The sequence below is a fragment of the Sporobolomyces salmoneus genome (genome assembly GCF_050403485.1).
Source record: "Sporobolomyces salmoneus JCM6883 DNA, S_salmoneus_JCM6883_v1_ctg4, whole genome shotgun sequence".
Taxonomy (NCBI): Eukaryota; Fungi; Basidiomycota; class Microbotryomycetes; order Sporidiobolales; family Sporidiobolaceae; genus Sporobolomyces; species Sporobolomyces salmoneus.
Window position 1 is genome coordinate 658,796 of NW_027481159.1, and position 26,889 is coordinate 685,684.

The following is a 26,889-nucleotide window of genomic DNA, read 5'->3' on the forward strand; positions in this document are numbered from 1 at the left end:
TCTCGATACAAGTCTATTTGCAGACGCAGACCCATCCTTCCCACTGAATCATCATCCGCTCCTCCTTAGCAAGTGAATTTCCTCCCTGTCAACATCTCGAAAGCTTCCTCATACTTCCCCCAAGTAGCTCTAACAATCTCTTCCGGAATTTCTACTCCCTCTTCCTCAATTCCTCCTCCCTTTGCTCCAAACCCTCCACCTCCCGATTTCAACCATTCCCGGAGGAACTGTTTATCGAATCCAACCATTTTTGATCCTTCCTTCCAGTCTTTTGCGGGCCAGAATCGCGAGGAATCGGGAGTTAGACACTCGTCTACGAGAATGAGAGTGGGCTCTTGAGAGGAGGAAGAGGGAGAGGGGGGAAGGAGTCCAAATTCGAATTTAGTATCGGCGAGGATTAGACCACGGGAAAGGGAGAGAGAGGAGGCGGTATTGTAGAGAGAGAGGGCGTAGGATTGGAGGGGTTCGGCGAGGGAGGGAGTGGGGAGATGTTTCGATACTAATCATCAAGATCGAGTTTTCAGTTTTCAGTTTTCGCTTTTTCGAACGAGAGAGAAAGGAGAAGAAGAGGGAAGGGGGACTTACGTTCATCAGGATGAATATTCTCATCCTTGTCCCCTACTTCCGCCTTCGTACTCGGTGTAAACAATGCCGGTTCAAATTTCGAACTTTCTTTCAAACCCTCTTGTAATTTCATTCCGTGCATCGTTCCACTCTTCTGGTATTCCGCCCATGCTGAACCTGTTATCGTTCTCCCATCACTCATCAGCCACTCCCTCTGGCGGAGGAGGAGAAGGGAGAGGGACAAACCGGTGATATAACCCCTAACGATCGCTTCAACCGGTAACACCTCTGCTCTCCTGACCCAAATAGCCCTCCCTTCCAACTGATCTCGATACTGTTGTACTTCCTCTGGCATTTCGGAAAGGGAGGAGGTAATGACATGGTTTGGAATATGTCGAGTTTCTTCCGCTTTCGAGAGGTAATCAAAGAAGAACAATGATAAAGCTGTAAGGAGTTTTCCTTTATTCGGAATACCCTACATCCACTCGTATCCAGTCGAACTGGTTAGCTTGAGAGAGGAGGGAGGAGAGAGGAGAGAGAGGAGATGAGGGAGAAACTTTGGAAACCTTGACTCACGTTCTTCATGATGACATCGAAAGCCGATACTCGATCAGTAGCTACGAACAAGAGAGCTTCAGGATGATTCGGAACTTCATAGATGTCGCGAACTTTGCCCCGGGCGAGGAGTTTGAGAGAGGGACAATCTGTTGTCAGGAGCGCTTGAGGGGGCGACACTGTAGGAACCGAGAAGGGCGGGGATAGAAGCATGAGCTGAGCAAGTGGGAGAGGGAGGAGGCAGAGACGAGAACGGACTGATAGAGATTGATAGCGAGATTTTTTGTGGAGGGAGAGAGAGAAAAAGTTTCGAAGAGAGAGCGGAACGGGAAGCGACGGATTCTCTCTTTGACACTCGCGAATTGTCGAGTGAAGCAATTACGAGTACAGGAAGAAACGATTGTAACATTGCAGGGAACAGGGGAGGAAGCTACGAGAAACCTGCAAAAACGAAAAAAACGAAAACTTGAAAAAGCTCTCGAAAGGGCGCTGCAGAGCTGCCACGGTCAGTAGAGTCGCGCGGCGGCAATCACGAGCGCGCACAGTCGATGGAAGGCGCGCGGCGAGGAGTTCATGGGAGAGAGAGGAAGACCAAAGGCTGAGAGAATCGAGAAGAAGTTGAATACGACTGAAGCACGAAAGAAAAAGTCGCCTAGAAACTGGCTCACTTTGCGGGGGAGGTACAGACGAGACGAGAACGTCGAGTTGTACGTCGAGTTGTACCTCCCCTGTCAAAGTAGAACGAGTTCCTCTGCGTCTCGTTCATGTACTTCAATCGTGTTCAACTTCCCGCCGTAACTCTCGTATCCCTGGTCATCCACCCCTGGCCCCCAACTCCCAACCTTCTGCCAACAATAGCAGAGGGATCCCCTCGGAAGGGAATCCCTAATCGAGAAACGCCAACAAAGGCGATTTACTCTCGACTCTCTACCTCTCGGGGTAGGAAAATAAGGTGTTGTAGTAATTAAATCCTCTTCTTAATTTCATTCAATAACCATCCATCCCTCATTCCCGAAGTGTCGAACGAGTCGAGCAGAGTCGAGTCGGAGGAAGGAGTAGTTGAGAGAAAATGGAAAGGAAAGAGGGTATTTTGGGAAGAGTTTTGGTGGTGAAAGTCGAGGAAGGAAGGAGTTTACTCTTCAGCGTCGACGACAGAGGTTTGGAGACCCTGTAGAACGAAATTGAGTAAGTACAAGGAGAGAAGGGAAGGTGGAAAGAGGGTTCAAACCTTGAAGTCGGTCGTGGGGACGAAGGAAGCGTAAGTGTAGAGCTTCTCGTCCTGTACGAACAAACAATCGTCAACCACAGTCACAGAGAGCGTTTGAGAAACGAGTGTGAGCTTACAGCGGGCGCATCCTCATCGTCGTTACGTTTTCGGTGAAGTCTGACTCGAATACGGTGAGGAACGTTCTTGATTCCCTTTCCCCAAATGGCCGAGTTGAGTCCCGGTTCCAAAACAACCTTCTTGGTACCCATGTGTTTTTGAGCGAACGCCTTGACGGCCTTGACGGCGGAAGGGGCACGGTGTTTGAACCCTTTACCGTGGACGCGAGTGTGGAGGTGAATCGTGTACTCGCGGGCGACAACGTCCGTGAGGGCAGAACGGGTCTTGCGCTCAGAGGTTTGCTTGTTTCCACGGGCCATTGCTGAAGAGGGCTGTTTGTTTCGAAGAGCAGAGAGAAGAGAGAGAGGAGAGTCAGTAATCTCGCTCATGTACATCGTTTCGCTGGACTTCTACCGTGTGAGAGCTTCACTAGAGTGTCCTCGTTGGTCGTACTGCGTCGTATAGGCGACTGAGGGTGGTGGAGAGTCGAGAAGAGGGTTTTTTTCGATCTCGAGGGAAAAATCGGCGAAGAGCGAGGGAAGTGGACGGGGGGCGAGTGTAGTGGGTGCTAGATGGAGCAGCAGGCGAATACGGTTGTAGAGTATACTCACGGTCAAGTTTGCGGGACTAGTCACAAAGAAAGAGAAAAGAGAAGTGAACTCGACTCGAAATTTCACCAAGTCCAAAAAGACGGAAATCTGTCCTTCCCCTGAAACACCTCATCTCTCTCTCTCTCCCATCTCTCTCCTCCTCAATCCTCTCTCTCCTCTCCCTCGACGAGTGGGCATGTCTGCCTCACCTGAGCTTCCCGACCCCCCGACTACATCCTCCAGCGCGATAGATCCCTCGTTGGTAGGAGTCGGAGAATCTCATCAATCGAATCCACGACCGAATAAACGTACCCTCTCTGAACTACAAGACGAAGCGGAAGAGAACGAAGTGAAGGATGTCGAAGGGGATGCTTCGGATGATCAACCGGAAGATAACGCGATGAACGGAGGAGAAGGGGAAGGAAGTCCGAATGGTGGTGCAGGTGCGGATGGGAATGGGGAAGAGGAAGAGGAGGAAGAAGAAGATGAGGAGGAGGATGGTGCAGTAAGCTTGAAGCTGTCCTACCTTGCTTTTGGCTCGCGTTGAGTAGCTAATGAGGTTGCGTGTTGATTCAGGATTCGGATCGACCTCGAAAGAAAAAGGTTCGCTCATGAGCCTTTTACTCTAGCACTCTCTACGTGGTACTGACGTGAGCTCTCTGACGGTACTCGTTTAGAGGAGAAGACGCGTTGGAAACCAGTTCCTCGATATCGAAGCCGACGTCGATGAAGACGAAGATGAAGAGGAAGACGAAGGAGAAGAAGGATTCATTGCGAATGGTGAGTCCTTTACTATTACTTCAGTGACTTTGGTTGTTGAGCCCGTACTGATCCCACTCGTTGCGTTGCGTTAAGACAATTTCATCGTCGATCGAAGAGAAGCTCGACAAGAACGAGATGGATCCCTCCCTGCCGGTGAAGTAGAGGAAGACGCAGATGTCGGAGACTTGGACGGAGATGCATCTCATCGACGACTCGATCGTAGGAGAATGGCGAAGAAGGATCAAGAAGCGGCGGCGTTGGCCGAAGAATTGGACGCGAGGTACAAGAAGAACAAGTACAAGGCGGGGGATACCGACGATTGGGCACCTCAGGCTTTACTCATGCCGAGTGTAAACGATCCGAGCATTTGGGGAGTCAAATGTAAAGTGAGTTGGCGTCTTTCGAAATGATTCTTTCATTCTGGGATGTCTCCAGCTCACGATCTTTCTCTTCTCAGGTTGGACGTGAACGAGATCTCGTCCTCTCACTCTCTCGTAAAGCTGCAGCCTACGAAGCTTCCGACAACGCCGCTCCTCTCCGAATCATTTCCGCCTTCCAACGAGATTCTCTCAAAGGCTACCTCTACGTCGAAGCTCGTTCTGAACAAGACGTTCGTAACGCCGTTCACGGACTAGTCGGAATGTACCACAATGGTCCCAACGGAATCTTCCTCGTCGACCTCGAAGAAATGCCCGATCTCTTGAAAACGAAACAGAAAAAGATTGAACTTTCGGCGGGAGGATGGGTTCGGATCAAACGAGGAACTTATGCCGGGGATTTAGCTCAAGTGATGGCGTTGAGTGAGAATGGGGAAGAGGCGTTGGTTAAATTCATTCCTCGAATCGATTTAACTCCGAAAGACGACAACACTTCGGTCGGTCCCGATGGAAAGAAACGTCGAAAAGCCGCTGCGACCCCATTGGCGTTCCGACCTCCGCAACGTTTGTTCAACCCCGAAGCGATCCAGAAAGCGTATGGAACGAATTCGGTATCGAAACGAGCCGGAGTTTACATTTTCAAAAACGACGATTACAAGGATGGGTTCTGTGAGAAGGATATTCGATTGACGGCTTTGACGATCGAAGACGTTACTCCTACGATCGACGAACTCACTCGGTTCCAAGGAGAAAATGGAGCGAATGGAGAACCCCTCGACCTCGCCTCGATCGCGGAAATGGCTCGAAAAGTCGCTCGAACGATCTTACAACCTGGAGACCACGTCGAAGTGTTCGAAGGAGATCAGAAAGGAATTCACGGTACGGTCGATTCGATCGCGAACGAGATCGTTACCCTCACTCCCGATGAAGAACACGACCTCGGTTCGATCAAAGTTGAAGTACCGACAAAGAGTGTCAGGAAACGATTCAGACCGGGAGATCACGTCAAGGTTATGCAAGGTTCGAACGCCGACGAAACTGGATTGGTCGTCAAAGTCGAAAACGATACCGTTACCTTCCTCAGTGATCTTAGTTCGACCGAAGTTAGCGTGTTCGCGAAAGATGTTCGGGAAGCGGCAGAGATTGGAAGTGGTGTCAACGTGATTGGAGGTTACGAGTTGCACGATCTCGTTCAATTGGAGTCAGTTCTCGTTCTGTTCATCTTTCTCATCGGCATTCTCGAGTTATTGACAACTTCTTGTTGAGACAGCCCTCAAACCGCAGGAGTGATCATCAAGATTGAACGAGAAATGTTCCGAATCCTCGATCAAACTGGAATCGTTCGTTCTCTCAAACCGAGTCAAATCAGTTCGAAAGTTTCGACAAAGTTCGCCGTCGCTACCGATGCGGAAGGGTTCGATATCAAAGCAGGAGAAACGATGAAGGAGACGAATCCCGTAAGTCATTCTATCCTCCTCGATTGTCGAGAAAATACGAAATTGAGAAATGCGTTTTCCTCTGCTCTTGACAGAACAACCCGAACGAAGAACGAAGAGGACGAGTTCTCCACGTCTACCGATCTCTGTACGCCTTCCTTCACTCTCGCGACATTGTCGAAAACGGAGGAGTCTTCGTCGCATACGCTCGAAACCTTCAATCGACCGCCCCTCGAGCGAACAAACCTAAGCAACAACTCGGGATGGGGATGAACCCGGAACGAGCGGGAATGATGATGCAACCTCCTCAACAAGCTCAGACGGGACCGAGTTTCAGACCGGATGGAAGGATTCATCGTAAAGTTTTCATCATTCAGGGAACTTATAAAGGGAATACGGGGATCATCAAGGATGTTACGGGAGGTACGGCGAGGGTGGAATTACATTCGGTCGCGAAAGTTATCACGATCGCACTCGAGAAACTCAAGGAACAAAAGTCAGTCTCTCCCTCCCTCCCTCTCTCCTTCTTTCCTTCGTGTGCTTACTTGAATCGACTCGTTAGACCTGATGGATCTTTGGTGCCTCTACTTGAACGACCTGGAGGAGGACCTGGATACGGAGGTCGAGGTGGACCACCAGGAGGAGGAGGAGGATTCAGTCGAGAAAGTTCGACGTTCTCTTCCGCTTCGAACGCTGCCCCTCTCGGAGGACCTCAACACGGAGGTTACGGTGCGATGGCTCCTCCCCCTTTCGCCGGTGGACGAACCCCTGCTCCGAATTTCGCGAACGGTCGAACTCCCGCACCGAATTACAACGGAGGTCGAACTCCCGCTCCTGGAATGTTTGGGGGAGGAGTTACACCGTTCGGAGCTGGAGGAGCTGGAGGAGCTGGAGGAGGAGCGTTCGATCCTTCTGGTCGTACTCCGAACCCGTGGTCAGCCGATTCGAGAACTCCGTTCCATCGACCGGACGACGCGTTCAACCCTTCTTCTCGAACTCCGTTCCATCCTGGGATCGCTTCTGGACAAACTCCGAACCCTTACAACGCTCCACCACCTCCTGGAGTCGCGGCGGCTCAATCTGCTTTCAATTCGAGTTCGAGAACTCCTTATGGTGGAGGAAATCGAACACCTTACGGAGGAGGAGGACGAGGAGGAGGAGCGACAAACGATGGAGGAAAGACTCCCGATCCACGACGAGCTGCTGGAGGACGAACTCCAGCGTACGGAGCGAAAAACGGTTACACGGGAGCACCAACTCCTGCTGCGATGTCGGCTCCGACTCCAGCTGCGAATGGTGGAAACTCGGGTTGGGAAGAAGATGAATGGGGTGCAGGACCTTCGAGTGCTCCAACCCCTTCTGCCGCTGTAAGTTTTCACTTTCCACCTCTTGCTCTCTCTCTCTCAATTCGAGTGCTTATCTTTCTTTCTCTCGATAGCGCGCGAACGAGTATCAATCAGCTGCTACACCTTACACTGCCCCTACCCCTTACTCTGCCCCGACTCCCGGTGGACAAGGTGCTCCCACCCCTGCTCCTTACCCCCCTGGACCTACTCCCGCCGCTTCTGCTCAAACTCCCGGTGCCGGTCTATCGTATCAAACTCCTGGAGTCTACGCTGGAGCTGCGACGACGGCGGCTGAACCCCTCGAATACCACGAGAGGAGTCAAAATCAAAACGCTTTACCGAAGGATTGGGTCGTTCAGGGAGTCAGAGTTATCGTCGAGGAATCTACGTTCCAATCGAATCGTCTCATTGGTCAATATGGTGAGTTCCCCCTCTCTCTCTCTATTCCAACGGCGCGGGAAGACGACTTTGTCTGACTCTTCTGCTTCTCCTCGCTTTTTTGTTTTTGCAGCGATTATCAAGGAATCGAATACGAGAACTTGTACCATGTTTATCGAATCGAATGCCGAAACGGTTGAAGACTTCCCTTGTTCAGATTTGAAACCGATGGGTCCTTACGATCAAGGAGAACGTTGTCTCGGTAAGTCTCCTCTCTCGCTCTCTCTCTCTCCTCTGGAATTTGCTCGAATCCTGACTCGTTACGATTGACAGTTCTCGCTGGACCTCATCGTGGAGAGCGGGTCGTCACGAAGTCGGCAGATGGAGATGAATTCATGGTTGATCTCGCGAATGGAGGAGGTGAGAACTCATTCTCTCCTTTTCTCTCTTGAGTCTCTACTCACTTTGCCTCATCTCACTCTAGGATCTGTCGTTGTCGAAACTCGTCACCTCGTTCAACTCGGTCAAGTACCGCCCAAAGCGTCGTGATCAGGATCAGAAAGAGAAAAAAGAAAATTGTAATTCCATTCCGCAGTGCTTTGTTTTGTTTCCTCGCTCTCCCATTCTTCCTTGTGTATATTACTCTCTCGTTCAGACATAGTTCTCCTCTGGATACCTCTCTAGCTCTTTTTTTGCAAACCAACACGATCAAGTTTCCAGCATCCCAATTTTGAGAGTTGCGGAAGTCGTCACATTTCTTTCCTCTTCTCCCTCACTTGTCACTCTCAACACCCTCACTCAACCAATCACTTCAAATATGTCTACCTGGGCTGATATCGCTGCTAAGAACGCTCCCCCCGAGGAACTTCAAGCCCACCCCGACACTTCACTCCTAGAGAAGAAAGAAGATCATCCTGCTCACACTGGGGAACACGCAGGAGATTACGACGCGGAACATGTACACGGTTAGTCCACCTATCTCACTCTCTCTCACCCATCCTCGTGGGGTCGTCCTATCTCGTGAAAGAGAGAAATGCAACGAGGGACGATCGTCATCGGGAGAGAGAGGGAGAGGGAAAAAAGATAGACAGACACTCTCTCGCTCCCATTGCAAGCCAGTACTGACCCCCGTTCTGTCGTACTGATTGATGCAGTTGTCGATCAATCGGAAGCGGACAAACTCCGAGAAGCGATGCAACACGCCGATGATTCTCACATCGAAGACGATTTCGCTCGAGCACGTCGACACAAGGAAGAGCGAGACGCCGCTGCTCAACAAGCACGATTCAAGGCTCAAACTCAGCAGGAACTCAAGAAGGAAGTCGATGTTGTCGAAGCAGAGGCGACCGAGAAGATGCAAAAGGGAGCTCAAGTTACCGAGAAACGAGTCGAGGAGGGAGTTGAGAAAGTAGAGAAGAAAGCAGAGGAAGGAAAGAAGGTTGCGGAGAAGAAGATCGCAGAGGGAACGAAGGTAGCGGAGAAGAAGATTGAGGAAGGGAAAAAAGTTGCGGGAGAGAAATACGCCGAGGGCAAGAAAGTTGCGGGAGAGAAATGGGAGCAAGGAAAGCAAGAAGCGAAGGAGTTTGCTGACAAGGCAGAGAGGGAGGTCAAGAAGGATGCGAAGAAGGTTCAAAAGAAGGCGGGAGAAATCGAGAGGGAAGGAAGAGATCTCGCGAGACGTTACCCTTACGCCGCGACTGGAATCGTCGGTCTTGGTGAGCGATCTCTGTGTCTCTTATTCGCATACTCGAGACTGATTGATTCGTCTGTGATAGTTAACGCTACTTTGATCGCCGTTCCCGCGTATTACGCTTACAAGAACTGGCACTACCCTCGATGGGACCGAAGGATCGTTTCCGCCGTCGCCGTTGGACTCACCGCTGCGTTCGGAGCTGAGAGCGCTTTAGGATGGTTCGAATACAAGGAGGGACACCGACCCAACCTATAAACTCGAACGAAACTTTCTCTCCTCTCTGTCTTCAGTTCTTATGTCTCTCTCCTCTTCTTGTACATTCATTCTGTTCTTCATTCAGTTTTCCCATTTCTTCCTTTCGCCATTTTCCCCTATTCCCTACTACCGTTACACGAGTCGTCTTGAAAAGTTCAGTTCAGCAGTTTCCTCCCAAATGACCAAGCTCGCATCGCATCGTAGGCAGGAGAGAGCAGGAGCATGAGCCTCATCTCTGGTGGTCCCAAACTTCTTGCACCAGTCACGAGAGTGAGCTCGAGCGAGGGCTCCTTTCTCAGTTGACTTCGTCGTCGCGAGAAAGTTCGGATCAAATTTCCCGCTTCTTCCTCTCCCTGTCTCCATCCAAGGCTCATTGGACATCGTGTCGACGCCTGTCGCGACTTGTCCATACCGTCGACTCTCTTCGTTCACCGGCACCGTTTTCCACGACTTTCCCCTCTTTTCCCCTCTCTCGGCAACCTCAACTTCCGACTTCTACCTCCCAGATCCACCTTACTGTACAAGCTTGAATGAGAGCAGAAGAAGGATTTCAACAACCACCACTCGAGATCCCTCTCGCGTGGAGTTCAGACTCAGCTCTCCAAGCTCTGATCGAACGAATCCTTCCTCCTCGAATCTTCCAGCGAGTCGAAGCGGAGTTCAAGGGGTTCGAGCAACGTCTAGCCGGTCGTGAGCTCCCTCTTTCTCTTCTATGCGTTCGAAGGAGTCGCTGATCAGTGTTGGTTGCTAGCGATTCGCAAACTTTCCCGACGAATCGACCTCGACCCTCATTCTATTGAACCCACCCTGATCCAGTACGATCAATGGGGTCGAAGGACTGACGAGTTGGTGACGTCGGAAAGCTGGAGAGAGTTGAAGAAAGTCGCGATTGAGGAAGGACTCGTTGAGATTGCGATGAAACGGAAAGAGGGAGAGTTTTCGAGAGTGAGAGGGTTTGCGAAAGTGCGTGACTCGTCCTGACATCATGAATGGAGTGGATGGGGCTGACGAGAAAAGTGATACTGTAGGGTTATCTCTTTGCTCCTGATGGACTTTGTGAGTGGCTCGAGAGAGATGACAGTGCTCAATTCTCGCTCGCGCACTGAGTCTTCTTGCGCTCACAGATGTCGGATGTCCGATCTCGATGACGGACGGTGCTGCTCGAGTACTTGAACTCGCTGGAACGGAACAAATGAAGAAAGAGATTCTGCCTCGACTCATGAGGTGAATTTTCTCCTTCTTTTTTTGGGTCTCTCTCCAACGCTGAACGTCCATTCTGTCCAGTCTGGACCCACGAGAAGCTTATATCGCAGGTCAATGGATGACTGAACGTCCATCCGGCTCCGATCTCGCCTTGACCGAAACGATTGCTCGTCCCGTTGACCCTTCGCACACTTCGCCCGGAAGTGAATGGATCCTTGACGGGTTCAAGTGGTTCAGCTCCGCGACGGATGGAGATGTAGCTCTTGCGCTTGCTCGTACTGAAGATCAGGGTTCCGGTTCGAGAGGATTGTCCTTGTTCCTGATTGAATTGAGGGATTCGCAAGGTCAAACGAATGGAGTTTTCGTTCATCGACTCAAGAAGAAGTTTGGGACAAAGGTGAGAGCTCTACATTTTATACTCCCGGCGCTACAGGCTGACCGTTGTTCAAACGCAGGCGCTTCCGACTGCCGAACTTTCAATCGAAAACTGTCGAGCTCAACTTGTCGGTCCCCTCGGAGCCGGAGTCCGCACGATCTCAACCGTGCTCAATATAACACGTCTACACTCGGCGATGTCGTGCGTTGCCTCCCTTCGTCGTTGCCTCGTCCTCGCAAAATCGTTCTCACAAGTCCGACACATCGGAGGCGATCTCTCCCGCTTGCTCGCCAACAACTCGATGCATACAAACGCACTCGTCAAGTCTGAGCTCACTCATCGCGCGCTCCTCCATCTCGTGTTTGGAACGATTCATCTCCTTGGTCGAAGTGAAGCATTGGGATCAGAAGGAATTGAGGAAGGAGAGAAATGGAGATTGAGACTGTTGACTCCGGTGGTGAAGAGTTTCGCGGCGGAGTTGAGTACGACAGAAATGCCGGATTTGATGGCGTCGCTGGGAGGTCAAGGATATATGGTCGAGAATCAATTTGCGAGGTGAGTCTGACTTTCTGCTCTCGCTCGTGCCTCTCTCTTTCTTCTTCAGTCTTCGATTGACACCTCCTACTTCTCCCGGTCAGGCTGATTGCCGACGCGAACGTCGAGCGAATCTGGGAAGGGTAAGCTTTGATCTCGTTCTTGAGCGGCTTCGAATTCGCTCACTAACTATACCGTCTGTCGGGCAGGACGACCTCGGTCCTTTCCCTCGACGTCGCGCGCGTCATCTTGCAGTCAAAGGGAGCCGCGATTAAAGCCTTCATCGAAGTGAATTCGCCTCGCAGCTTCGATTTCAGATCCATCGCTAATGCGCGATCTCTCTCCACAGTGGGCACATTCGGTTCTCGCCAAGTCGAAAGGGCTGCAGCCTGTCGTGGACGTGACTCACCAGCGACTCCGACTCCTTCAACAGACGACAGAACGATATTTCATGAAACAGCCTGATCCTCGACTGTCTCGACCGCTTCTCTTCCTGCTCGGCTGGATAGCTTCTACGATATACCTCGTAGAGCAGGCAACTTGGAGTACTGAGATGGGTAGACCTGAAGCCGACCTCGATAGATGGGTTGTCGAGAGGTGGACGGAGAACGGAGGAGCGATTGAGCTCGAGTGAGCAGGATGCGAGGAAGGAGATGGAGACGGAACGAACTCTCGTATATGGGTTCGAACAGGGCAAGAGTAAACTGTAGAATGCAAAGAAATGCCGTTGTTGCAAGATCAATCAATCCGATTTCGAATAGGTCATCAACTTTCTCGCGTCTTCCCTCACTTTCGGATCCGGATGAAGTTTGTACAACATGATCCCTTCGAACCAACACGTACTCTCGGGTTGAGCCGTCTCGGGTTCGTCGACGTGACCTTTCCATCTTCCGTCAATTCTTCGATCCGAAGTTTCGAGCATCGCTTCCAGTCGAGGTTCTTTGATCAGGAGCGATCGAAGGAATCCGATCGTTCGAAGTTGAGAGGTAGGAGGCCAATTGAGGGAGGAAGTGAGGAGTCGTTTCGAGAACGCCATCGTTCGAACGACGGAAGGGAGAGATCGAGGAATGAGGAAGACGGCAGAGAGGGCTCGGAATAAGAGGTCGGCTTCCGTTTGGGCGAGTTTGTGGGTTTCTCGATGCGACATAGTCATGGCGTTGCGAGCGAGATAGGGAGCTTCTTCGAAGGTTGGTGAAAGGGCGAGGGGGAGAATGATTGCGTAAAGTGCCGAAACGAAATCGCCGAGATCAATGTTGAGCGATTCACCTGATCAGTGACGAGAGAGTGAGCGATTGCACCTGACTGAAAGAAGAGAGAAAGGATGCTCACCTTGACCTTGGAGAAGTTCGAACGCAGTGACGATGCAGAGTAATCTCTCGCGAGTGTCGTTACGAGTTGAAGACAAGGCAGTTCCGTGTTCTTCCTCTTCTTCCTCCTCGGCAGCATCCTCGACTCCTCGTTTGATGATTCCCTTGAGAACTTCGAGCAAATCTCGGAAGAAATCAATGTTGACGAGATGGGCGAATCGAGCGAGACCTTCGAGCGCGGCGGGGAGTAGAGGTGACCGGTAATCGAGTTTGACGATTCGGAAATAGAGGGCAAAGAGGAGTTTGAGCGTTTCCGTCATGTTACGTTCTCGTTCTTCCGTATTGATTTCTCCTTCCGCTTCCCGCATCTCCTTCTCGACTTCATATTGTTCCTTTCGTGCGATACGAGCCTTCTTGCTACCTTTCTTCGCCATCGCTTCCTTCGCTTTACCTCCTCGTCGACCTTTGTGATTCTTCTCCTGGTTCCATCGCACCATTCCTCGTTTCCCTTCCTTCTCGCGGTAGACGGCATCGGCCGAAGCTCGGACTCGTCCTCCTCCGAGTTCGTCCTTGAGTCGAAGGTTGAGGAGTGACGAAATGACTTCGGGTCGAACGGCGAAGTGACGAGCTCGAACGAGTCGAGAAAGGAGTCGAACGAGGTGAAGAGAGTTTGAAGCAGTCGTCGTCTTGTCGGTTTGGAAGAGGTGAATGATCGTGTCGAGGCACATTTGGTGTCCCTGTGAGTCGACAAAGGAAAACAGTTAGGCAAGGAAATCCAACTCATTTTTTTGTCGAACTCACATCGTCCCATCCTTTTCGACCAACGCGCTTGACGACGATATCCATAATGTTGACACCAAAGTTGAAATCGGGTTTCTCCTTGACGAGAGTGCACAAGGAGTGAAGAGCGGCGGGAGCGAGGGGAGAATCCTCTGCGGCAACACGATGCGACTGCATCAGACTCGCTTCGAGAGACGGATAGAAACGCAATCGTGCTCACCTGTCACTTCGTTCTCGCAAACTTCCAAGAACTTCTTGTAGGTCGAAACGAGACCATCTTCCCATTCTCGTTGACGAGCGACGATCTGACTGACTTTGATGTCCTTTTCGGCTTCGGTGAGAGCACGAATTCGGTAGCCGCTGTGTCATGGAGGGTGATCAATACGAGAGCGAGAAAAGGTGGAATGGTGTGACTCACGGAACGACATCGATGAAGACTGCGAGTAAACTGACGAGAGCCATGACTCGAATCTCTTTATCGATCATGATGGGTTTCTCTCCTGCACTCTTCGCAGCCGACGACGAGTTGAACTTGGGCGCCATGAGGGAGAGTAGACGTTTAAGCAAGTTGAGGCCTCCTTCCCCTTCTCCCGTCCCGGCCGCTTCTCTTCCCAAATCTGCGATTTCTTCCCTCGCTTTCTGAATCCTCTCCTTTTTGTTTTTGATCTCGAGTAACTGTCGAACTGCTGGTCGGCCGAATCGTTGTCCGAGTGGATCACTTCGGTACTCTTTCTCCTTTTTCGGTTTGACTTCCTCCTCTTCCGTGAAATCGTCGTCTGAATCGGGAGCGACGTCGAGAGTTTCCGTTGATTTGACGACTTTGCCATTCTCGATCGTGGGGAGCTTCGTAGGTTTCGCTTTGACTTCCTTCTGCTTCAGAGGTCGTCGAGCTTCGTACGCCGCCTCGAGCTCGTCTCCAGTCGAAGTCTTCTTCTGCTTTTTGATCATCGGTGGAGGTTCGTCGCCAAAGTCTTCCTCCTCCTCCTCATCCTCCTCGAGTTCTGCTCCAGAGTCGAATACCGAATCATCGTCGTCGGCGTCAAGGCTTTGATCGAGTTCCTCCTCTGAATCGAATTTCGGTTCTCCCTCTTTCCCACTTTCGTCCTCGTCACTCCATAGACCCTCTTCGTCATCATCTCCCTCTTCTCCTTCGAGATCCGTCAACCCCTCGAGATCGCTCATATCACTCATGTCGCTCATCCCATCCTTTTCACTCCAATCACTCATCACGCTCAATTCATCGTCACTACTTCCCGACCCAAACGCGAAATCGTCACTCTCCAAATCATCGACGAGTTCTCCTTCCGGGTTGAGCTTTCCTCCCGATCCAACCGGTTGCTCGTCGTCTTCCTCGGATGAAACGTACTCGTCTCCAAGAAGTTTTCGTTTCTTCTTCTTTTCGATATCTCGTTTCTTTGCCGCTTTCAATTCAGATTTCGTCGGTAGAGGAGCTGGAGCTGGGATCGAATACGTAGAGGACTTGCGTTGATTAGGTAGAGGTTGATCTTTCTTGTCTCGTTTGAAAGCTTCTGCGATCGCTGGTCGAGAGCTATCTCCCTTCGCGGTTTCGTCAGCTTGCCGCACCCGGTGAGAGACTCAGTACAACTCACGCAGACATCCCTTTCTGATCCAACTTCGTCAAGAACTCGACTCCTTCACCATCCAACAAATCTCGATCGACCTCCATTCCATCGTCTTCCTCATCTTCCGACTCTGAAGCCTCCTCATCTTGTTCACTATCACTAGCACTTTCATCCTGTCGTTTCTCTGGTTTCATTCCTGGTACTTGAATGAATGCAGGACCTTTTCCTTTTTTATCCTTCTTGATCCCGTCCAACCCTTTGAAAGGTTTCCTCGGGTTCGGAGCATCCGCGAACGCTGAAGTTGATGCTTTCGAACCTCCAGTGAGCGCCGAACTAGCTGTAGACTTGGGCTTGCCCTGATTGTTTGATGAAGATTTTCCACTGCTTCCTCCTCCTGCCTTGTGCCGTTTCGAGAGTGCCGACTGTTTTGCTGAAGTAGGTCGTTTCTTTCCTGGCATCTCGGCAGCTGGGTAGGTTTAGTCGAGGTGAAGAGTGAAAAGTCAAGACGACTCGGAGAAAAAACTGAGGTCTCTTGAGTTGAATTGATAATCGTTTAGCGTGCTCGCTTGAGTAGCACTTGCGACGACTCAAGAAAGGGCAGAGAGGTACAGCTAGATCCGTAATTATATTGCGACAGATTGTATGCTATGAAAGGGCTAGAGAGGAATATGAGATTTAGTTGTACGGCTTTGGAGAAGTGCAGAGTAAGTATATGATATTGTGTGCGAGGAACGAGGAAGAGAAAGCAGGTATCGTTGAGGGATGAAGAGAGAGAAGAAGGAAAAAAGCTCGGGTCAAACTTCTCAGCGAGTCGAGTATTGACTACCTCGAGAAGGAGCGTATTGTAAGTGATCAGTACCGTGCAGCTCGTTCTCGTGTAGGGTTTGTTCAGTCGAGATCTTGCGATGAGAGAGACTGTTTCCCATCGAAGAACCGATTGTCGAGAGAGGCGAACCTCCTCCTCCTCCTCCTCCGTTCATCAATTGACTCAACATCGTCTCGATACGACTGTTCGATTGCTCGATGAGCGTCATACGATCGACGGGTTCGGCAACGACGGAAACGATCGATCGAGCGTCGGAATTGTCAACGTTGAGGCCTCCTCCGGTCGTCGAGAAGGGACTCGTCGTATTTTGGAGAGCGGCTCCGTTGTTCCCTTGAGGTCCTGGAGGTCCAGATCCAGCTCCTTTCTCTTCGTCGGTTTCGAGGAGCATCTTCGAAGCGTCGGGAGTACCCTAGATGCGAAAGGAAAGAAAATGAGCTTGTCAGTTTCTCTTCGCCATGAGATGAGGTTGGAGGGGGAACTCACGGCTGTTCGAGGGCCCAAGGAGAAATGTACGTATCTGTTCGTGAGAGGCGCAGAAGAAGCGAGATTGATCAGTCACTTTCACACAATGAAAAGCGAAAACGAGCGGAACACGACGTACTGAATTCCCTTCCAGAAAGCTACGGCGACGGTGGCCCCTAGTGCGGGACCCAACCAGTAGATCCAATGGTAAGTATCAAACTGTCCGATCACCACATCGGGACCTAGCGAGCGTGCGGGATTGAGAGCTGAAAAGCGAAACGAAATCAGCGAAGACTCTTCTTTTTGTACTGAAGGGAGTGACGGACATCCACCGGTGTAGAAGACCCCGACCATCTCTGCAAGGAAGAGCGCGAGTCCAATCGAGACGGGCGCCGCCGACGCTCCAGCTTTCTTCGCTCCAATCGCACTTTCCTCGACCGTCAAAACGAGGACCGTGAGCATAAGAATCATGGTCAAGAACATTTCGATGAAGCTGTCGAAGGAACGAGTCTCTCAGCACACACACGCGACGAACATGATCGAGAACACGGGAGAGAAGACTCACAGACCTCGAACGACGCTGGTGCCGGCGACAAGGGTCGTTCGGACGTTGAGAGGACTGGAGAAAATTGAAACGTCAATTTTCCTTTCCCTCGGTTACGCTGAATCAAAACGACTTACCCCGGTAGAAGACCCGACACAATTGCGGCTCCTGCGATAGCTCCGATAACTTCTGCCGCCGTGAGAATCAATGCTGGACAACTCTGGCGTCAATTCGAGTTCTACGAAGAGAAACAGTCGAACAAGAAAACTCACCTCGTATGGGTGTGTGTGCACCAATGAGGGCAAGACCCAGAGAGATTGCAGGGTTGAAGATACCTCCTGAAACACCGGAGAAGATCTGAATGTTGACAGCAAGCGAGAACTGAAAACAGTGAAAATCGTTAGCGCCTGTTCTCATTCTCGATAAAACGTATTGAAGATCCTCGACGAGAAATAATGGACTCACACCGAAAGACAAGGCTACGTAGAGTAGCGACGAGGTGTTTGGAGAGGGTTGGACAGCTCCCATGTCGGAAGTAGCTCCCGAATCGGTTACGGAGGTCGCTGGGAGAGAGGCAACTGTCGTTCCAGCGAACGCGAAGAAACAGAACAGGGTTGTTCCGACGAACTCTCCTACGAAAGCGATCGCATCTATTCGAAGCGAACGAGAGAGGATTAGCACGACGAAGCTAAGAGTTCGCCGTTTCGACGACCTATTTCGAACCAGCTGAGAACTTACGAGATTTCAACAACCTCTGTGCATTCCTATCTCCCTTGTGTGCTCCTACTCCCAAATGCTGTCGTAAATAAGTCCCTCCCTTGTGCTTGTGAGGCACTTTAACGTTCGTCTCGAGCGATTGATGAGCTGGGACGTTGACCGTAGGTAGATCCGACATCTTGCCCTTAGACCGTACTGTACTATGTCGTCGTCGAGATGAAGAGGTCGAAAAGATTCAGGAGTTGAAGCGTCGTCAGAGGTGAGTTCGAAGAAAAAAATGATCGAAGTGATTCTGCCTCTGAAGAAAATTGATGATTCCGATCCAGACGCGCCTCACTATGAAATGCTTTCCCCTCCCCTCCACCCGGACGACAGGCAAAACATGTGCATGTTTGTGCTGTGTAACCCGGGGTTTTCAAGGCTAACAAAGTCTCACCACTCTCGTAGCGTTTTGAAACTTGCTCAAGTTGGTTGCAGATGACATCAACTTTTTCCCGACATTTCCTTGTCGACTCTCGACCGATGCGATGACTCCTCCCGTCACGGCGACGACGGAACCGGGGAAATTGTACACGGAAGCAGAGGGAGGTGGATCCGGGTCGGTGAAGAAGTCGAATCGATTTTTTTCATTTTGCTCGGTGGATCATGTTCTTCAGCTTTGTGGTGTTCCTCGGTTGTCCTCATTGATCTCTGGTCGTGGACCGTCGTAACATTCCAGCTGTTGCGAAACAGAGGGAGTTCTCGAGGGGCACGGACCAGGACCTTCTTTAACGATTTCTTCGAATCGACTCCCTCCTCCACGTGCCGGACTGCTCGTGCTTCTGTCGATTGCTGAGTGTCGGTAGGTCAACGCGAGTGAGAGGGAGGAGGCTCGGGGAAGGACAAAAAGCGGAGGTCGACTTGCGCTCGAGCGCTCGCTCCCCGTTCGTCCTTCCTCTGACGTTCGCGCAAGATCCTCTGTCGGAGTTTCCGTCGAGAAGAGGACTCTGCAGCGTGAGGAGAACTTGAGGGTATCGCCTACGTCGCCTAGGGATCGCTGTAGTTTCTCGAGTCGTTGAGCTCGCGAAATCGCCTCGCAAACGTAGGTGAACACTTCCGCTTTGATCGTGACCTGCGGAGGAGGCACAAGACGATACTGCATTACGAAGACGAACGTCAGTGAATGGGAGACGGACCACGGACGTCGAATGAGGAAAAGAGGTCATCGTCTCTCTTCTTCTCTCTTTCTCTCTTCCTTTTACCTTTCACACACACCTCCAGCCACTCGCATCAACTCAGCATCATGAAATCCTTCACTATTGCCAGCATCCTTACCCTCTCTGCCCTCGTAGCTGGTGAGTAACTTCTCCGCCACGGTCTCTCTCCATTCAATTCGTTCGCTCACGCCCCTTCGATCCAAATCGCAGCACAAGCACCTGGAGAAGAAGGCGCCTCGTCGGTAGCCACTGGAGTTGAGAGTGGTCTCGCTGACGCTGGATCTGAAGCCAGTGCGACCTTGATCGAACCCACCACGGCCCCAACTGAGGGAGGAGAAAGTGGTAGCGAAACTGGTGCTATCTCGGAGGGGGGAGCTGAAGCTACGGGAGCTGTTCCCGATAGTGTCGCATCTTTCACGTCGGCGAACTCGGATGCGATCGCTTCGATCATTTCGCAACAAGCGGTTGACCCCGTGCGTTTTCATTTCCCTCTACTTCGAGCCCACTTCGATCTTGCCCCTTTCCGATCCTCGCTGACTTAACTCTCTCAACTCGATGTACTAGTCTGCGGCTGCGAGTGGTGCGAACGCCCTTCTTTCGAGTGGTTTCGCAAACCCTGAAATTTCTTCTTACCTCGTCGCCAAGTGAGTTCATCCTTTCCTTTTCATCTCTCAATCGTCTCCATTCCTGACAACTATCCTTAACATAGCCCCACCTGGTCCGCCTTGGCCGCTCAAGTAACTCAAGCCGCCGGAACCGACATTCAATCTTCCCTTGAATCCGGATCCTCTGCCTCTCCCTCTGGACCCGACTCCTCCGCTTCCGGTACGCAACCCATCGTCACCTCTCAAGTCACCTCGACTCGAGCTTCCGTCGCGACTACCCATGGTGCTTCGAAACCTTCGAACGCTGCGACGGCTTCGAGCTCGAACTCGGAAGATAGTGGGAATGGAGCGAGTTCGATCGCGAAACAAGGGGGAGTAGCGATCGTCCTTGGTGGAGTTGTCGCTGCCGCGTTGGCTTAGTAGGACGTGATGTGGACCTCGTTAGAGCTTAGTAGATAGACACTCCTTTCATTCTTTCGTTTCGCAATCTTATATGCTTTTCATCGTTCTCATTTGCCTGATGAGACCCTTGAGTGCCCCAATCAACTCGACAGATCGTACGAGGGCATACAAGCGGCATGAGATGATCCTCAAAGATGAGTCGAACGCACAAGTTGCGAGATTTGAAGCTCGGATTTCAGCGCGATTCCCCCTTCTTTCGCGCTTTTCCGTCCCCTGCAATCTCGTACTGGGTCATACTCCTGAAGCGGGTTCCTACCGCTGAAGAACCAAATCAGTTTCGACTTTAGGCGCTTCTGTTCTTGCTGATCTGGAGAGGACAAAGACGAGAGAGGGAGAGAAGAAGATGAGAACGAGCGTCAGCGAGTTGTTTGTGCAGGGTGGGCGAAGCCACCGAGGCAGCAGAACACCTCTTTCAGTCAGAGACCGCGACACCCACCCAGAAAGCGGAGCGCAGCGTAGCGCCCGCGGGAACCCAAACCAAAGAAAAAGAAAAACTTCAACTCGATTCCAAACAAGCTAGCCCTCAGACCTCCCGAATCTCGTTCACCTCTCCCAAATCAACCAATGAAGCATCTGACAGGTTCTTCGCCGCCAAAACCTTCATACAACGCCAGTAACGGAGGAACGCTTCCGACTACCACCTTCCAACGACCCTGACGGAATCCGGATTGATATCCGAGAGGAGATAGAACGTCGCACCTCCGATCCTCCACGAGTGTCCATTGAGGGGAGCGCGACCAGAAATGGTGAGAAAAAGGTTGACTTGGTATTTGAAATGCGAATAGGTGAGAGGGTGAAGACGAGTCGGTGAAGGTTGCGAGCGAGGGATTGAAGAGAAGAGGAATCGGAGGGACCGGGAGCATTAATGCTGAGGTGCGAACGGAGAGCCTCAATCGGATTGAGACGAGGTCCACCGATTGACGCAGGACGGTGAGAGTGTCCCCTTTCTTCCCTTGCACCTTGTCGTGAGGAAGGGTGATAACGGCGTGCTCGGGGAAGTCGGCAGTCTCCTCCACGAAACGAAATCTTCCCCAGTCGAATGGACCTTCGGATCGAACGCTTCCTGATCTCGTAAAGTGATTTCCCCCGGACGAGCCATCGAGAAAAGAGTGAGCGAATGCATGCGAGAGACGTTCAGAATGAGGTTGAGCCGCGTGAACGGGTACGAAACTGTCAATCGCTTTCGCGAACTCTTCGACTTCCGACTTGTCGAGGGGATGTCTCCTCCGGGAGTGAGAGACAGATCTCAAGTCCAATTGCCATCTCGACGTTTCGGCAAACGTGAACGAGAACATCCCGACCTTTTCCCTTCTCTGCAAACGTCGTTTACTAAGACCTTGTTTCCCACCGAACATCCCAATTCCACCATTTTGTCTTGATCTTTACTAACCGAATCCCATCGAGATCCGACGCCGACCAACCTTCGTCGATGAAGATCTGCTTGATCGCATCCCAATTGAAACTGTCAGAGTCGAGAGAGGTCGAAGGAAGAGAGGGAGAGGGCGTGTCAACTCCGGGAGCTGTCGTGGGAAGAATAGCAGGAGTGTTGTGATAGAAGACGAGGCCGCAGAAACGGAGGGAGTCGAGGTACTTTGCGTGGCAGAGGGAGAAAGCGAGAGAGATGAAGAAGTTGAAGTCGAACTGCTTTCTAAAACGTCGGAAGACCTTGAGTATCTCTGCACGTATCTTGTAGACTGTACTGAGCTATCTAGAGGACCTCCCTCGGCGACGGAAGAGCTACGATCGCCTCTCGAAAACTGCGACCAAAGACACGCGTCAATAACGACTCGAAGGAGAACCGACGGACGGAGACCACGCTCATACGTTTAGTGAACATCCCTGTAGCACCACGAGAGTCGAAGGAAGTGAACCCGAGCCGATGAGGACGACGAGTGGAAGGAAGAGATCAAGTTGGAAACTTCGCGAATTCAGAATCTCAAGCTCTTAAGTTCTTGAACCAAATGCCGCGACAACTCTCCGGTCCCTAACTCAAGAATAGAAGACAGCAGACACGAACGAAACTTTGGCAGAGACTAGAGAACCGAGAATCTATCTATCTGGGAAACTAGAGAACGACTAATTGAAGGAGCAGAGTCTCGACGACGGGAAACTATCAACAGAGAAAGTAGCGAAGGTAGCAGAGGAAACGCGGAACACCAACAAAGGAGGAGAACCACCAAAGAATCGACAGCAACAACCGAGAAGAAAAAAGCGAGTCCGAAAGTGAAAGGCGAGGAGACATGAGGAAGGTCCAGACGAGAGGAAGAGGAGGATCATAGAGGAGGAGGAGCAGACGTGTCGAAGTGACGAGGCATCGGATGACCGTGCGGTGCGAGATCCGACAGATTGGTTCGTTCGTTGAAATTCGCGCCTTGAGATGCGACGTTAGCAGAGTGTGGTGGAGCAACGCGGCGGCGTTTCGCAGGAGGGTCTCGTAAGGTCTCCGTCGAACTCCAATTCGTAACAGTCGTCGAAGAAGTAGGAGAAGGTTCAGGAGGTTCGAGGAAGAGGTTTTGACCTTGTTGTTGCTCCTGTCGGTCTTGCTCTCTTCGTTGTTGTTGACGTTGTGCTGCGACGATCCCCAGACAGTCGATCGAGCTAGACAATCGGCAACGAAGGTTCTCAGATATGACTTCGAATAAGAGAAAGAGCTCGATTCGAAAACTCACGCTTCGGCTTTCTCCACGCTCTCCCCAAAGATCCCCGCAACAGAACGCAACATGTCCAAACTCTCTACCGCGAACGTAAGTATCCGATCGGCTTCTTCCTCCATCGATCCCAACGCAGCTCTCGCTTCAGCCTCCGCTTCTTCCCTCTCCCTTTCTTCTCGATTTTGATCATACTCCTTCCTGATACTCGACGACGCTCCGTTGAAGTGATCATCCCCCATGTGTTCGACCCTAGCCTTCTCCCTTTCACTCCACGGTCTCGAACCCCTTCCGTTCGTCGAGGAAGCAGAAGTCGATGTTGCCCTGTTCCCAATCGCATTTCTCCACTTGGTCGGTAACTCCACGATACTCTGCTTGACGTATCTCTTCGCTTGTTCGGGTAATGCCGTACCAGCGTGTTTCGAAACGATCTCGACAACTTGGCGAATCGTTTCGATCACGTTGTGTTTGATTTGTGTGAGATCGGCTGACGCAGAGGCAGCAACGAGAGCGGGAGAGGCGGAGGGTTGAGCTCGAGAGGAAGAGGAAGAGGAAGAGGAAGAGGAAGAGGAAGAGGAAGAGGAAGAGGAAGAGGAAGAGGAAGAGGAAGAGGAAGAGGAAGAGGAAGAGGAAGAGGAGGATACGCAAGTGTGATTGTGGGTACGGAGAGAGAGGACGACTTCTCGAAGAGTCGAGATTTGATGATCGAGCTGAGCGTTCGCAAACTAACGAAAAGTTTGAGGTCAGGTACAGTCTTACTGAAAGGAAGTGGAATATCGTGCTTACGACGAGCCATTGGAGGCAATACCTCAAACTTTCCAAACTTTCGTCTTTCACGGCGGTTCCCGATCCTTCCGCTTCGAGCAAGACGGTCGGCCACCTCGAACTCTGACCTTGTTGTACTGCGACTTGCCTCGCTGGAGATCGTACAGGCATCGATGACTCGTCTTCACTCGCAGGTCTGACCTGGGGAAGAGAAGGAGTTGTGTTGTTGCGTGCTTCCTCCGTCAAACTCGCTTCAAATTGTCGACGAGCGAGAAGTTGACGACGTCGGAGTTCGCTCAGGTGTCCGGGTCGTGTCGATAACTGCTCAGCGAGTGGTACAGAAACTGCACGGAAGTGAAGATTCAGCTAAACCCGCTCCGAACTACACAAACAGATTGTAAGAGGATTAGACATGCCTTTGATTACTTTTCCGTCATTCGAGACATGTAGTCGATGAACGAGTTGTTCCTCCTCTGCTTGCCTTCTCGTTCTCTTCGTTTCCTGAGCCTTAATGGTAAGCGCTCGTCGTCCTTCTAGTCCCATCGTTTCGGCTCGTTTCGCGGCGGCAGCTGAGAGTCCCTCCGGTCCCATCGTTTCGATTCGTTTTGCAGCGGCGGCCGAGAGTCCCTCCGGTCCCATCGTTTCGATTCGTTTTGCAGCGGCGGCCGAGAGTCCCTCCGGTCCCATCGTTTCGATTCGTTTTGCAGCGGCGGCCGAGCGTCCCTCCGGTCCCAACGTTTCCTTACCCTTGGCGGATCGAAGAACCAACAGAGATCGGAGAACAGTTTCGATTTTGACGGTACCGTCTTTCTCGATCATCTCCACCTCACGAGTGTCGGGTGGGAGTCCGACGAAAAGGTTCGAAGGGTGCTTTCTGAGCTCATCGCGGACTTGACGAGGGAGATCTTGGATGGCGAAGGGCGGGTGTCCTAATCCCATTCGTTGAATCTCGGCCTTCCTCCATTGACCTGGTAGAGTTACATCGTAGTTGTTGAACCCACCACCGTTGTTGAACCCACCACCGTTGTTGAACCCACCACCGGGGAGTTTCCAGTTCCGGCTCTTGGCGTGGCTGGCGAGTAGCTTTGAACGAACGAGAATCGGAGAAAGGAGATTTCGAAATGGGTGGAACGTTTCGTCGAAGGTGTCGCAACGATCTCCACCGGCAGGCCGTCCGTTCTCGCGTGCGAGGAACTCGAAATTGGAGCGTAGGCGGGAGACGTCGATCGGGGACGCCGATTGTTCGGGAGAAGAGGAGGTGGAAGAGGGAGAAGGAGGGGGAAGGAGGATCGATTCGATAATGAGAGCTTGGTCGAGGATTAACGATGCGAAGAGGGAAGAATCGAAAGTCGCCGTAAAAGTGAAGTGTCGGGTATTGTGAGCCAGTAGAGATTCCGAGAAGGTAGAAATGTTCGAGGTTGGTTCGCGGGCCAAACGTCCATGTTATGAACTCGAACCGTATGCGAATTGAGCAGCGGCTCCGCAGAGAATGACGCTCTTGAAATGAATGTTGAGGATGTTTGAGAGAGTTTCGTAAAAGACTAGGCGAGACGTGGGCAGGTTAATTCGAGTTTTCAAGGTTCGGAGCACGAGCAGGCTCACCGGAGTCCATCGCCCATTGCGCTTTCATGTGAGCAATCGTTGGGAGCTGTTTCCTGGTAGGCTCCCTATTCTCCTTTTCCCGCTTCCAATCGTTCAAATTCGCTCCAGCGCATCCCTCTTTAAACAGATCCTACCACCTCTCCAGAGAGCTTGTCAGCATCGTTCGAGAGCATGTGATAGTCGTTCGAGAGGAACTCACCGTTCCTACAACTCGCTTAACCCCATTGCAATCGAGAGCGGCGAGGAAAGCGTGTGTCGCGATCGAAGTTCGAGAGTTGTCGGCCCACTTCATCGGATCGTTGTGATTGAGATCGTTGAATTCGTAGGCCGAGTAATGTACGCATTGAGCGACAAGTTGAACGTCGACTTGGACTTCCGGAGGGGTGAGACCTCTCGAGAGAGCCTCCTCGGCTTGCTGAATCTCTGCCTGGAGGCATCGCGCGGGACCGTCGAAAGCGAAATCGATGAAGAGCTCGTGGGCGGAGAAGTCGACATTCGTCTTGTTGTTTCGCTGCCGGAGAGAGAAGGTGGAGAAATCGGGATCCGGGAGTTCGGTGGGAAGCTTCTTCTCCTTCGAATTCCGTTTTGACTTTCCTCCTCCTCCTCCTCCTTCTCCTCCTCCTTGTCGCTCAGTCTCGAGAACACGATCTACCCTCGCTCTGCGTTCCTCTTTCAATTCCTTACGACGTTTCTGACCCTCCGCTCGAATCTTCAAGGTCTCGAGTTCAGCCGCGGTCATTTCGAAAGCTTTGCCGTTTCCAGGGAAAGTGAACGCGTTCTTGATGAACTCGATTGCTTGTTCCGGAGGGAGGCGGAGAGCGATGGCTTCGGCTTTCTTCTGTAGGAGGAGATTGATTCGAATCGAATCGACTTTCGGATCCCCAGTTGCGAAAAAGGCCAGAGCGGGGAGAGAGCGCCAGAGAGCGCGGATATGCTTGAACTCGTCGTAGCGAGGAGTTGTTGGTCGAGTGAGGGTCTCGGAAGGAGGGAAGGTGCGAGAGGGAAGGGTCGGAGAAGAGCGAGAAGAGGAAGAAGAGGGAGTTTGCGAGGTTGTTGGGGCTCTGGAGCGAGAGGAAGAAGGTGATGGGGTAGGTCCAGCTGTCAGGAGATATCGCGAGCTCTTTGTGGGTTACTGCTGCTCGAGCTTTGATTTGATTTCCACAAACTTACTCGGAGGATCTTCGACCAAAACTTCTTCCCCTGCCTCAACAAGATCTGCGAGATCTTCCACATCTTCTGTAGCTTCCTGAACCGCGATCCTCTCCCGTTCAAACTCCACGAGATCGATCTCATCCTCCGCAATCGAGTTCGAAGGACTACGATGACTAGGTTCTTGGAGAGGAATTCCCTGTGCTACTTGTCTGCATTCAAACTCGTCCGAAGCGTATACTGCACTGGGAGCTAGCGACTCTGTCGTATCGTGGTGTGTAGGAGAGTAGGGAGAGGATGGCGAAGGAGCCGAATCCCGAGATTGGAAAGAAGATGAAGAGGGAAGGGGAGGTAGTGGCCCGAAGAAGTCCATTGGGTTCTGCCCTTTCGATGTGAGCGACTTTGTGGACGTCGATCGTCTCCCAGCCTGTGTCGGAAGGCGTTGAGGCGGAGAACGGGTGAGGCAGAGCTCTCCATGGGCTGCCGAAGTTTTTACGAGAGTCTCCAACTCTTCTCTTTCGCAAGACCAACTTTCGGGAAAGCACGCTCTATCCTTCTCTCTCGGTTCGTTTACGATACCAGATTGATCTCATACCCGTCTGCGAACGGGCATGATTCCGGAGCCGATAGAAAGAGATTCAGCGAAGTCATTTGCACATTATTTGTGCTCCCACCCTTGCTACCAGCTGTACGTAGGGGGGAGACCGAACAGGCTGAGCTCGTGCCGACTCAGGGGGGGGGGGGGGGGGGAAAAAAAAACGGCCCGGGGGGGGGAAAAAGAGAAAAAGGTAAAAGGAAACCCGTAAACAAAAAATTTTTAACCGCACGCGAAAAGGGCAATAAAAAAAAA

At 51.7% G+C, this 26,889-nt stretch overlaps 9 protein-coding genes across 9 annotated transcripts; 4 read left to right on the forward strand and 5 right to left on the reverse strand.

Annotated features, from left to right (window-relative positions):
- Nucleotides 1-65: 65 nt before the first annotated feature.
- ADE1 (phosphoribosylaminoimidazolesuccinocarboxamide synthase) lies at nt 66-1,332 on the reverse strand (the record flags this gene model as incomplete). The annotated part of the gene is made up of 4 exons (XM_076629315.1): nt 66-499; nt 586-741; nt 811-1,039; nt 1,141-1,332. 4 exons carry the CDS (start codon nt 1,330-1,332, stop codon nt 66-68), a joined length of 1,011 nt encoding a protein of 336 aa, XP_076490962.1.
- Nucleotides 1,333-2,251: 919 nt separating this feature from the next.
- Nucleotides 2,252-2,763, reverse strand: JCM6883_001722 (uncharacterized protein; the record flags this gene model as incomplete). The annotated part of the gene is made up of 3 exons (XM_076629316.1): nt 2,252-2,287; nt 2,348-2,398; nt 2,464-2,763. 3 exons carry the CDS (start codon nt 2,761-2,763, stop codon nt 2,252-2,254), a joined length of 387 nt encoding a protein of 128 aa, XP_076490963.1.
- A 466-nt stretch (nt 2,764-3,229) lies between these two features.
- On the forward strand, nt 3,230-7,881 carry JCM6883_001723 (uncharacterized protein; the record flags this gene model as incomplete). The annotated part of the gene is made up of 12 exons (XM_076629317.1): nt 3,230-3,538; nt 3,610-3,636; nt 3,711-3,813; nt 3,889-4,181; nt 4,253-5,373; nt 5,443-5,629; nt 5,704-6,104; nt 6,171-6,975; nt 7,047-7,374; nt 7,466-7,594; nt 7,666-7,752; nt 7,817-7,881. 12 exons carry the CDS (start codon nt 3,230-3,232, stop codon nt 7,879-7,881), a joined length of 3,855 nt encoding a protein of 1,284 aa, XP_076490964.1.
- A 268-nt stretch (nt 7,882-8,149) lies between these two features.
- JCM6883_001724 (uncharacterized protein) lies at nt 8,150-9,280 on the forward strand (the record flags this gene model as incomplete). The annotated part of the gene is made up of 3 exons (XM_076629318.1): nt 8,150-8,297; nt 8,487-9,047; nt 9,108-9,280. The coding sequence occupies 3 exons, from the start codon at nt 8,150-8,152 to the stop codon at nt 9,278-9,280; spliced, it is 882 nt and encodes a 293-aa protein (XP_076490965.1).
- Nucleotides 9,281-9,810: 530 nt separating this feature from the next.
- Nucleotides 9,811-12,027, forward strand: JCM6883_001725 (uncharacterized protein; the record flags this gene model as incomplete). The annotated part of the gene is made up of 9 exons (XM_076629319.1): nt 9,811-9,970; nt 10,032-10,243; nt 10,309-10,336; nt 10,405-10,504; nt 10,565-10,880; nt 10,939-11,414; nt 11,498-11,536; nt 11,603-11,681; nt 11,743-12,027. 9 exons carry the CDS (start codon nt 9,811-9,813, stop codon nt 12,025-12,027), a joined length of 1,695 nt encoding a protein of 564 aa, XP_076490966.1.
- A 108-nt stretch (nt 12,028-12,135) lies between these two features.
- NOC3 (Noc3p) lies at nt 12,136-15,521 on the reverse strand (the record flags this gene model as incomplete). The annotated part of the gene is made up of 6 exons (XM_076629320.1): nt 12,136-12,659; nt 12,723-13,437; nt 13,502-13,632; nt 13,701-13,840; nt 13,899-15,029; nt 15,091-15,521. The coding sequence occupies 6 exons, from the start codon at nt 15,519-15,521 to the stop codon at nt 12,136-12,138; spliced, it is 3,072 nt and encodes a 1,023-aa protein (XP_076490967.1).
- A 345-nt stretch (nt 15,522-15,866) lies between these two features.
- Nucleotides 15,867-17,790, reverse strand: JCM6883_001727 (uncharacterized protein; the record flags this gene model as incomplete). Its single annotated transcript, XM_076629321.1, has 9 exons — nt 15,867-16,298; nt 16,373-16,406; nt 16,491-16,617; nt 16,678-16,844; nt 16,917-16,970; nt 17,033-17,105; nt 17,168-17,276; nt 17,361-17,545; nt 17,634-17,790. The coding sequence occupies 9 exons, from the start codon at nt 17,788-17,790 to the stop codon at nt 15,867-15,869; spliced, it is 1,338 nt and encodes a 445-aa protein (XP_076490968.1).
- A 1,104-nt stretch (nt 17,791-18,894) lies between these two features.
- JCM6883_001728 (uncharacterized protein) lies at nt 18,895-19,833 on the forward strand (the record flags this gene model as incomplete). The annotated part of the gene is made up of 4 exons (XM_076629322.1): nt 18,895-18,946; nt 19,019-19,281; nt 19,373-19,452; nt 19,518-19,833. 4 exons carry the CDS (start codon nt 18,895-18,897, stop codon nt 19,831-19,833), a joined length of 711 nt encoding a protein of 236 aa, XP_076490969.1.
- Nucleotides 19,834-22,148: 2,315 nt separating this feature from the next.
- Nucleotides 22,149-26,412, reverse strand: JCM6883_001729 (uncharacterized protein; the record flags this gene model as incomplete). Its single annotated transcript, XM_076629323.1, has 8 exons — nt 22,149-22,473; nt 22,545-23,248; nt 23,310-23,632; nt 23,681-24,595; nt 24,746-24,829; nt 24,891-25,020; nt 25,090-25,988; nt 26,061-26,412. The coding sequence occupies 8 exons, from the start codon at nt 26,410-26,412 to the stop codon at nt 22,149-22,151; spliced, it is 3,732 nt and encodes a 1,243-aa protein (XP_076490970.1).
- Nucleotides 26,413-26,889: the final 477 nt, after the last annotated feature.